The 11,740-nt window shown below is 36.4% G+C and overlaps 1 protein-coding gene across 1 annotated transcript; it reads right to left on the bottom strand.

The window, feature by feature from the left end:
* Positions 1-4,449: 4,449 nt before the first annotated feature.
* LOC140531617 (small ribosomal subunit protein uS2-like) lies at positions 4,450-5,489 on the bottom strand. The gene has a single exon (XM_072650453.1). It carries the CDS (start codon positions 5,412-5,414, stop codon positions 4,530-4,532), a length of 885 nt encoding a protein of 294 aa, XP_072506554.1. The 5' UTR covers positions 5,415-5,489; the 3' UTR covers positions 4,450-4,529.
* Positions 5,490-11,740: the final 6,251 nt, after the last annotated feature.

Here is an 11,740-nt window from a genome sequence, read left to right as displayed (position 1 = left end):
AATCACGTAGGGAAAATGTAATTTACCTTTCTTTTCCCTTCCTTCATAGTTAAGGTAAAGAAAGAAACTTCAATGTACCTGAGCATATGTAGGAAGCATTGCTATTGTGAATGTTCCTTCTCTCTTCTTTAGACTAAGGTGCCCAAAATAAGGATTCGTCTCAGTTTTAAGAACAACTATAAATAATTTTCCCTTTGATTTAAAGGTAATTGAACTTTACTTATAAAGAATACAGAAGTAGTCTTCATGGAATGATTTGATTGCCCAAGATAGTTCATAAAACAAAGGTCTATCTGGTATCTATCATTACATATTTTCTTTTTACTTTTTTTTTTTAGCCAAGGCAATTCTGGTTAAGTGACTTGCCAAGGGTCACACAACTAGCAAGTGTCAAATGTCTGAGGCTGAAATTGAGCTCAGGTCCTTCTGATTCCAGGACACTGGTGCTCTGTCAACTGCACCACCTCATTTCCTTCTTACCTTTCTTTCTGACTTAAGATATACCCCTTGCATAAATACCTGCACAGCGAGTTATTATGGTTTCATATGAGAGAATTTAGGTTATTTCAAGCAAAAAATCTCCACATTTAAATATATAAATGATTCAAAAGTAATCGCAACAATTATATCAACTCAAAAGATGATTATTGCCTTTTTCTATGCTTTCAAATCAAAACACTAATTTGATAGTTTAAAAAATTCTTAGCAAAATTTTACTACTGAAGTATGCACCACTCTGAGGTATTATCCATCTATGAATCTCAATTGGAGAGGAAAAGTGGCAAATCAAAGTAGGAAAGAAGCAGGGAAAATTAAAAAGAATCTAGAAGAGAAAGGAAAGGAAATCATGTTGTTTTTAAATTGAGAAGAGCTATGCTTTTATGCAGTGATTCATTAAAAGAGTTCTTAGCATTATGGCTTCTATCCCAGACTAATCCACCTCTTGTCTTGTCTTTCCTAGTTGCATTTGAAAATGAAATGTCAAAAGTTGTTATTAATATCTAGCACGGCACTGTTTCAGAACAAAAAGCAATCAGCTAATCTGCATTAAAATATTTTTGGATACTTTTTGTATCCTGAGAAATACATGAGATAAATGTTTATTCATTTATTCATTCCGAATCTCTTTATTTTCTGGGATTTGCACCAATTCCTGTTAAATTGAAATGACAGCACTGCGGTGGCTCACTGTGACATTGCCTTCAGTCCATGTATCTAAAGATAATACCTATTTAAAAAATAATTATAATAAATTTATTTTAATAATTTTTTAAAATGAGTTTTAAATTCTTTCTCTCTCTGCTCCTTCCCCCAAATGCTGAGGAAGGAAGCAATATGATGTCAATAATATATGTGAGTTCATGCAAACTATACAGGATGATAGCTTTGAGAAAGCCCTTATCTTCAACTTGACTCACTATACACAAAATTATCCTCTACCTTATATTAAGGTTAACTGTCTTTTTCTTCTAAGAGTATCAGATTGAAGTCATGTTTAGGTCCTTTTAGTCAGAGTCTCCAGAGTATACTAGGCTCTCATATAATTGAGAGAATCCAGCTAAGTTCTGATTAATGTGAATAATGAATATCATGAAGTGGCAGCATTATTCAGATTTGCACAGCATATTTCCATTGGACTAGAGCCAATTACTTTAATTTTACATAGTTATTATTTGAGACAATGGGTATTTGAATATATGACCACTTCCTGAGATTCATTATTGGTAGAAATTGAAACTTGGTTGTTCTTCTTTAATGGAAATATCTTCATCATCCAAGAATATCTTACAACAGGGGAAGAGAGAAAAAAAGGGGAAAAAAAGAAAGTAAAAAACAAGTAGACCACTACATACGTCTAAAATAAATGACCCTAAAGAATAAAAACCATGTGATGGGGCTGAGGGGAGATCATGCTCACCTTGTTAACATGTAGTTTGCTGAAGTGATATCATAGGGCATCTAAGAGAAGCTGTATTTCTTATTAATGTGGTAGATAAAACTCATAGGACACTACATTGGTTACTCTCTTTTCAGTAAAAAAAGTTAGATCAAGAAAAAGCACAAAAATTTCAATTAATTTACAACAACAGCTGAAGGGGAACAAAATCAATGAAGGAGCATACTTATTAGAGACCTCCAGTTGCCATAAAACTGAAACTAAATCACAGCGACAGTGTCTGAACTTCAGATAAATTGCTTTGAATTCAGAATGGAAGCCTGGAGAAATAATGGAAATGATATTGCAGTTGGTGGGGGGGAAAGGGGATAAGAGTTTTTATGTGCATTCTTTCTCTCGATCTTTCAGATACTGTAGGGATCGAATGTTGATTTGTGATCTGTATTATTTTCTATGGAGGGACTACTATTGTTTATCCAGCAGACAAGGCAGTCTTCTGAATGCTACCAGGGTCCAAAGGGAAGAGAATTATGCTGTCCAGGGAGGTAAGAGGTTATTTTTTTACTGTTAACCAAAACCAAGGTGACCCTCAGAAAGACATCAGCTTTGTCTGAAGAGAAACAGAACATATAGGGGGTGAAGTAAAGAGACAGTTCTCTTACTTTTCCCTATAATTCTGAAATCATTAAAACCATAGTTATTTTTCTAGGAGATCTTTCTGATGACCACTCTAGGAAGCAAAAGTTTTAGTATGTCCTTCCATTATTATTTTTGTCGCTTTCCCTGGGTTCTACATTTCAATAGACTCACTGTTACGGGTGCTTCATGATGGGCCTCCAGCTTCAGCCCATGGCATTAGAATGTTGACTAATGCTTTCATTAAACTCATAACATAATTCACTTCAAACAAAAGAGTACCAATGACTTTCTCAGTTCAATTCAAAAAGCACTTTTTAAGAAGTTAGTTCACATAATGTTTACACATTGGAGGTAATGTAATGCTTCACCTAAGGCACTTGGAAATTGCCATCATATTGTATAAATAGCATATCAATTCAGATAGATTTTTTCCCTTGAAAGGTTTTTTAAGACATTATTTTGCCAGCTACTTTGCCACTCTGTCCAGAGATACTATAGCTCTTACTCTAATGTGGTACCTACTAAGAGTTTAATAAATTACCTTTTAAAAAATTATATTCATTCATTCATTATTCTGTCATATAACTTAAGGAGATCTAGCAATACCTAACAGGTTAGAGTACCTTCTTTAAATTACTGTTTAACACTAATGGAATATTCTAGGCCTGAGAGTTCCCTTTTTGGGGGTTCCTTTCAAGTCAAGAGTTGCTGTTTTGGGCAACCAGACCTTTCCTTCGTTGAGTTCTCCCAGCATTTATACATTAACTATCCCCCCATCCTCTATATATGTGGTCTCATCATTTGTCTGATACACATAAAATGTATCTTGGAACATATTGTAATTAGACACTCAGAATTTGCTTGAGCAAATTGACTTTACAAATCTACTTATCAAGTTCAGTGCAATCTATGCATGCTTAGAAGGAATAATAATATGATCTTATATCTATGAGGAAAAGAGGAAAAAGTGAAGCAGAAGGGATATAATCAAAGCTAAATTTTATTGACTGCCTACTGTGTGTCTGACATAGTACATGATGCCTGACACCTAGTAAACTTTGTGAATTAGCACTATTATTCATAGTACTCTGCACATATGCAAAAAAAGTCAAATATTCCCTACCCAAAAAGTTTATATTCTTTTGTGAAGGGAGCGTAAATACAATATGTTCAAAGATAAGTAGATCTAATATACATAGGAAATAAAGACAAATAATTTATGCAAACAATACAATAATAACTGGTAGAAACAGGAAAAGCCTTTTGAAGGACTTGGTAGTAGAAGTGAGCCTTGAGGAGCTAGGGCTTACGGATAAAAGAAGTGATGAAGGAAAACCTTTTAACCATGAACGCAGTCTATCCAAATACACAAAGGCTGAAGATGGAAAGATATGAATGAAGAATAACAAGTGGGCCATTTGGGCTGACTTGTAGAGTACATGAAGGAGAATAAATGTGTAGTCAGCTCAGAAGGCTGGCTGGAGTGAAACTGAATGTCTTTAAAAGGCAAGCAGAGACTTTCTGGGTCACACAACCAATAAACAAAAGGAAAAGATATTTTCTCTAATCCTCACTAACTCTCAAAAATTCCTCCAAAGAGGAACTATATGCATTAATTAGGAAAAGCAATTGCACTTTTATCCCAAGGCCAAGACACCAAGAAACCTAAAACGTTAACAGCCTTACGAATTAATAACAGACAATATTCTTTAAATAATTCACTGAACACCCTCCTTCCTTTTCCCCTTCTCTGCAAAGTTGTATAACCCAACTCACTAGCTTGTGCTCTGCGATACACCTACTCAATAATTTTGCTGATGTTATTTCAGTCGCTACTTATAAATTCTCCCCCTATTCTAAACTCGCTATTCTGTGACCACAAGAAGTGAACCTCTGCCATTTCCATGTTTGTTTGTTTTTTTTTGGTAAGAAACCAATGTTTATTTTTCCATCAGCATTTTTTCCAACATTATTAGAGCATCTGGGGTAAAACTTAGGACCACTCTGTGATGGTTCCTACCCACTCAGTGGCCTGAGCAGTAGGAGGCTCAGACCAGTCCTCAGTAGCTGCCTGAGCACTCCAATCTTCAGTAGGGAACTGCTGAATGGGTACAGAAGGCACCTGTACTCCCTCAGACCAATCAGCCACTTCAGGCTGAGTAGCAGTGAACTCTGGGGCAGGTGCAGTCCATTCACCCTGAAACTCCTCCTTTGTCACTGCCTTCTCAGCTGCACCCTGCTCTTCCTTTTCAATCTCCTCTGGATCCCTGTAGAAGTAAAGATCAGGCATAACCTCCCATGGGTGTTCACGGGAGACTGTGCCACGCATACGTAGGACTTCACGGGCCAGCATCCACCACATCAGACCCCCTGAGTGAGCTCCCTTGTTACATGGAATGGCAATGTCCACATAGCGCAGTGGGGAGTCTGTGTTGCACAGTGCAGTAGTTGGAAGGTTAACATATGATGCTTCAGTCAGAGGCTGATGATCTGCCCGAGGATCAGTGACCACCAAGAGGCGGGGCTCCCTGAAAGCTGCCTGAATCTGGTTAGTGAAGGTGCCCGGTGTGAAACGTCCAGCAATAGGAGTAGCGCCAGTGGCAGCAGCAAATTTCAGGACAGCCCGCTGGCCAGTGTTCCTGGATGAGATGACACTGACATCAGCTGGGTTTTCAATGGCAACGATGGGACGAGCTGCCAGCAGAAGCTTTTCCCAAGTTCTCTTCAAGTTAATGATGTAGATGCCATCGCACTTCCTTTTGTAGATGTACCGTTCCATCTGGAAGTCCAAGCTGGTGCCACCCAAATGGGTTCCTGCAGCAAGGAATTTGAGGACATTCTCCTCCTTCATCTGCAGGACATCTAGGGCTCCAGACATCGTGACAGTTTCCCTTTGAAGTTACGACGGAAACCAAGAACAACGCCGTATGGAGCCCTGCTCGGGGTAGCGCGGAAAAGGGATTTCCATGTTTTTAAGGAGGGGTGCTGAAGACATAGAGAAGAGGAAGAATGCTGCCTAAAGTGGCATAGCTGGACTCATTCAGAAAACCAAAGAATGGAAGGAAGCAGAGTAGTGAACCAGCCAGTACTAAGGAGTACACTAGGTCTGAAGGAAAGGGTAATGACATCCATCTAGGATCATTCCTATTCCCTCAGGGGACTAAAGCTGATAAAAAGTGAATTCTTCAGTTAGATAGGAAACTAAGACAGCTTTGAGGTCCAATCCCCAGGGGATTCCGAGTGAAAGGAGTCAGAAAGTGAGCACAAGAAAGTATTAGGAAAAACAGACTTCACAACAAATTCAGGAGGAAGAAAATTTAGTTAAAAATGTAAGTCACAAGCAGATAAAACAATAGATAAAACATTAAAATGGAGAAAAATGATCACCAAAACATCTAAATGAGTACAAGAGTCTTCAAATATTTCAAGATAAAAATAATTAAACCAAAGGTAATTAAAATGCTAATGATAGAAAGGACAATTCCAGGAGAACATGGAACCCTAGCAGAACGTTCCTGGATGGTTGATGAGAAAATTTAGCATCTTGAAAGGAAGTTAAAAAGTTAAAATTACAAAAATTTTGGTAAACTCAGGAAAAAATCATTAGTGGAATAGGAAAACTTGAATGCATCATGGCAAGTCTCATCAAAGAATCAAAAGCAAATAATAACTGATTGAGAATACAAATATACACAAGTGAAGGATAATCTAGGAGAGATGAAAAAATCAGTGATATTAAAAGAACACATGATCTCTTTATATGTAAAATGTATAGACATCAAAGATAGGATGTAGAAAGAAAAGTGAAGAATCAAGTCTTGCCCTAGCTCATTTTCCATTCATCTTTCAAAAAGGTTTTCTAAAAGCAAAGTTCTGAGCATGTCACATTCAATGTTCCAACCCCCACCCCTCCAGTCAAGAAACTTCACTTTCTCCTCCAGAATCAAATACAAAATCATTGAGCATTCAAAGCCCTTCAAAACTGTGCCTCCTCTTGTCTTCCCAGCTTTCTTATACCTTACTCTCTTCTATATACTCTTGTTATCCAGTGATACTAGGTTGCTTGCTGTTCTTTGAATATAACACACCATTTCCCCACTCCACACATTTTTACTGGCTCTCCCTCATTCATAGAATTCTCTTCCTCCCCATTCTCCTGACCATTCTTCTTTAAGTCCTAGTTTCAATGCCATCTACTGCAAGAAGTTTTTAACAGTCTTCCCTTCCCCAAAGCTAGATCCCTTCCTCTGTCTCTAATTTAACTTGTATGTATCTTTTCATACACAATCATTTGTATGTCTCCCTCATTCACTTGTGATCTCCTTGAGAGGAGGAGTGTTTGTTTCTTTATTCTTTGTATCCTCTGTGATTAGCACAGTGCCATAGTAGATAATTAATCAATGTTTCTTGACTTAAATTGACTTTGAAAGAGAAAACTGAATATTGATACCTCAGAAGTTTGATTCCCTGGAGTATTTAGTACTCTATTAAAATTATATGCTACAACTTGTTCAGCCATTTCCAAGTTGATGGGCATCCTATCAATTTCCACTTTTTTGCCACCAGAAAAAGAGCTGATATATATATATATATATATATATATATATATATATATATATATATATATATATATATATATATATATATATATATATATATGATATAGGGTCTGCCTAGTTTCTTCCATACTGTTTTCCAGTTTTCCCAGCAGTTTTGTCAAATAGTGAATTCTTATCCAAGAAGCTGGAGTTTTTGGGTTTATAAAACAGTAGATTACTATAGTCATTTATTACTGTGTCTTATTTACCTAACCTATTCCAGTAATTACTTGAAAATTTCTATCTATGACCTCTTTTTTTCTAATTGTGATTTTCAGGTAGTCCAGTAATTCTTAAATTATCTTTCCTGGATCTGTTTTCCAGGTCAGTTGTTTTTCCAATGAGGTAATTTACATTTTCTTCAATTTTTTAATTCTTTTGGTTTTTCCCAATTCTGATTTTTAAGGAATTATTTTCTTCTATTAGCTTTTGTACCTTTTTCTCCATTTAGCCAGTTCCACTTCTAAAGATGTTATTTTCAGTGGATTTTTTTTTTATTTGGCCAATTCTATGTTTTAAGGAGTTATTCTCATGTCAATTTTTGTGCTTCCTTTTCCAAGCAGTTGACTCTTTTCATAATTCTCCTACCAAACTCTCATTTCTTTTCCCAATTTTTCTTCTGCTTCTCTTACTTGATTTTTACAATCCTTTCTAAGCTCTTCAAAGAGGATTTTTTGGCCTTGAGACTAATTTATATTCCCCTTTGAGACTTCACATGTAAGCATTTCTGAGTTTGTGTTTTCATCTTCCCTGTTGCCATAGTAGTTTCCAGTTGCTCTTTAGATTTTTTAAAGTTGAGCTTTGCTCCTGGGATACAAGGGGCAATGTCCCAAGCTGCTAGTGCTGGGGCCCAGGGGTCTGGTCACTGGTATCAGGGACTCAGTTGCTTGCATCTTATCCATGGCTGTGGGATGGCCCTGGGCTAGTTGTCCCTGGGTACCACAACTGAAAATCTACCCTCTCAGCTGGGGCTGGAGGCTTATAGCTGGCATACTGTGTCACTAGCCTGCTGAGTCAGGACCAAGGGACCTTGTTTGCTGATCTGTACTGTGGCTAAGAGTCTCCCACTGACCTACCTAGATACAATCTGTACTGGGCTGTGTTCTTTTTACAAGTGAGAAAGACTTTTCCTGAAATTCTTCTAAGTGATCTTAAGCTGGAAAATTCTTTCACTCTGTCTTTTTGTGGGTTCTGTCATTCCAGATTCTATTTAGAAGCTCAATTTAACATTTTCCCAGGGAAACTGGGGAGATCTCAAACAACTTCCTGGCTTCTCTCCCGTGGTTCAACCTCTCCATTCCTTGCATTTTTAGGGAAGGAATACCTATAAATTACATGCCAGGGGAGGCATTTTCAGGTAGATATTGATATTCTCACACTTGAAGTTTTTTTGAAAAGATCTGGGAGTCCCATGAAATATAAATTCAATATGAATCATAACTGTATTATGGCAGCCCCAAAGCTAGTTAATCATAGCTTCTAAGAGTAAGAAGGTGATACTACTGTTAACACAATGTGGTTGTCAGAACACATTTGGAATATTTTATTCTGTCCTTGATGCTACAGCATAAGTGTAAGACTTATGTAGTATAGCATAAATTGCATTTGTAATTGGAGGACCTGATTTCAAATACTGTATGACATTTGCTACTTTTTTGATCTTGACCAAATCACTTAACCAGTATAAGTCTCAATTTACCTATCTATGAAATGAAAGGATTCTGTTAAATGGTCACTAAGATCACTTTCAACTTTAAATATATTATCCTGTGATTCAATAACACCACTGATAAACTTCTGGAACAGGACAAATAGGAAGGTGTAGGGCTTTGAGTATATGATCTGTTATTGTTATTCAGTCATGTCTGACTCTATGTGACCCCATGTGCATTGTTTATGGGTTTTCTTGTCAAAGATAATTAGTTTGCCATTTTTTTCTCCAGTGTGTTCCCATTTTGTAGATAAAGAACTAAAACAAATGGGGGTTAAAGGACTTGTCTAGGTGAACAGAGCTAGTAAGTATCTAAAAGCATATTTGAACTCAGGCCTTCCTGACTCCAGTACCTGTGCTGTATCTACTATGCCACCTACTTGCCCCAGATGTGACATATAAGGATTAGCTAAAGAAATTGAGCATATTTTGCCTGGAGAAGACTCAAGTAGAATATGATAGATATCTTCAAATATTTCAAGGACTGTCATTTGGAAGAGGGATTAGACTTTGTTTCCTTCTCTGTCCAGAACTGGGAGCAATGAGTTAAAGTTGTGAAGAAGTAAATTTAGGCTTGATGATAAAAAAGAGCTAACATCTCCAGTCCATTACCAGTATGGGGGCCAATGAGAAGTATAGATTCTTCTTTCCACAAATAGAATGAGGGACTGAAGGCTCATGGAAGGCAAAATCCTAATGGGAAAGGGAAAACCCAGATGGAGGCAGTCAGGTAGTAAAATTGATACAATTCAGATCTGGGAGTCAGGAAGAACTGGGTTCAAATATGGCCTCAGAATTACTGTGTGATCCTGGGAAACTGACTTATGCTCTGTGTGCCTTGGTTTTCTCAGCTGTACAATGGTGATGATAATATTGAGTTGTTGTAAGAAGAAAATGAGATATTTGTTACCTGCTTAACGCAGTACCTGGCACATAGTAAGCATTTAATAATACTTATTCCCTTCATCTTTCCCCCTGTTGGGAGAGGAGAAAGGAGCAGGATGGATTCAAACCAGCAATGATCCAATGGCAAAGAAGAGTATGTTGGTACCACAAACCACAAACTACACATATGAATGTCATCGTAGGCAACTGAAGCTTTGGCTGATTCACTAATCCATTTACTAAGTGATTTTCTTGTACAGAATTTGCTGTTTGCTTACATGTGTGATTTAACCACACTCGGGGATGTGGTAAAATTATTTTCTCTCCACTCTCTTCCCTTTACTTCATTCACTGACTGGTCAAATGATATTAGTGTCCTTGGAAATTTGCTGCTCTATCTGAACCTTTTAAATTTGCTTTCCACATTTTTATAAGAAGCTTGCATTCAAATAAAATTAAGTTAATTTTATTTTTGCATTATGAGTTGCTCAAAAAGAATGGATCATAGAAGAAAGGAAGGTGAGAAGGGTTTTGATCAGTTGCCTCAGATTTAATAATGAGCCTGTATTAAATTCTCTTGTTGACTCTACAAAAGAACAGCTTCGTATCTCTAAGCGAAATGGAGATTCCCTGGAGAGGCAGTCTGCCTTTACTGGAGGCCTTCAAGCAGACCGTGGATGAGGATTTGCTGAATAGATAACAGTGGGAATTTCTTTCATGTATTCAATTAGATAATTTGGACTAGATGACCAATGATGTGCCTTTCTATTCTAAAATTCTATATTTCTGAGCTTGGATCTTATCCTATGTATCATTCAAAATTATTGCTATTGGCTCTCAATAGAACATTGAGTTATGAAACATATAACATTGGAGGGTACTCTTAGGGGGTAACTTCCAAACTTCCTATGCATCTCGTTATTGGAGAAGTTAATACAAATGACACTTCAGATATGAATAAGTATGAGTCATGTTAGTGTTCTCATAATTTAGTGGTTAGGTTTGCATCCTCCAATAAGAATAATTATTTAACCCTAATTCTAATTCCATTTTCCATTTAAGGAAACCTCCTCTTTTCTTGACTTTCCTTTTCCTCTTTATCTATCTATCTATCTATCTATCTATCTATCTATCTATCTATCTATCTATCTATCTATCATCTATGTATATATATATATAAAACCTATCTAATACATATATATGTACACACACACACACACACACACACACACATATATATAAACCTGAGTTTCTAAAAAACATTAAATTAATATAGTACTCTGCTTCTGTGTCTTCTGAATTTCTTTCCACTCTCCTCTGTGTATATAAGAAAAATTATTGATGTTCTTTTCTATCTTTTCTCTTTTACTTTTAAATTACAATTCACCCTCACCCATACCTCCTGCAACTCTCTCTTCTAAGAAAATAAAAATAGAAGTCTTCCGTTGTAGCAAAGAAGTACAGTCAAACAAAAAAAATTAACATATTAGAAGCAATTAAAAACGTCTGACTCATTTTATACCTTTAGTCCATCATGTCTTTGCCAAGAGGTGGGATATATTTATCATCAGGCTTCTGGAGTTATAACTGAGTGTTACATAGATCAGTTTTAAAATCTTTCAAAGTTCTATTTGATTACAATAATGTAATTACCATATAAAATTGTTTATGTTTCTCTTTACTTGATACTGAGTCAGTTCATATTAATCTTCCCAGATTTCTCCGCATCATCCTTTTTGTTATTTCTTACAAAAACAATGCTACATTAATTCATACCTAATTAATTAATTTACCCATTCTCCAGTTGACGAATACCACTTTCATTTCCAGTTACTGCTACAATCTTTTCCCATGTTCTTTGAACTCTTCAGAATATAAGATTAGCAGTAATTTCAGTGGATCAAGGGTATCCTTAGTTTAATGATTCAAGGAAAAGCTCTAAATTTACTTTCAGAATGGTTGGAACAATTGAAAACTTAATCAATAATGCATTCATGAATATTTTCTCAC

This window comes from Notamacropus eugenii, chromosome 3, assembly GCF_028372415.1.
Source record: "Notamacropus eugenii isolate mMacEug1 chromosome 3, mMacEug1.pri_v2, whole genome shotgun sequence".
NCBI lineage: Eukaryota > Metazoa > Chordata > Mammalia > Diprotodontia > Macropodidae > Notamacropus > Notamacropus eugenii.
The sequence above is the reverse complement of the archived record's forward strand: the minus strand, read 5'-3'. Positions and strand labels throughout refer to the sequence as shown.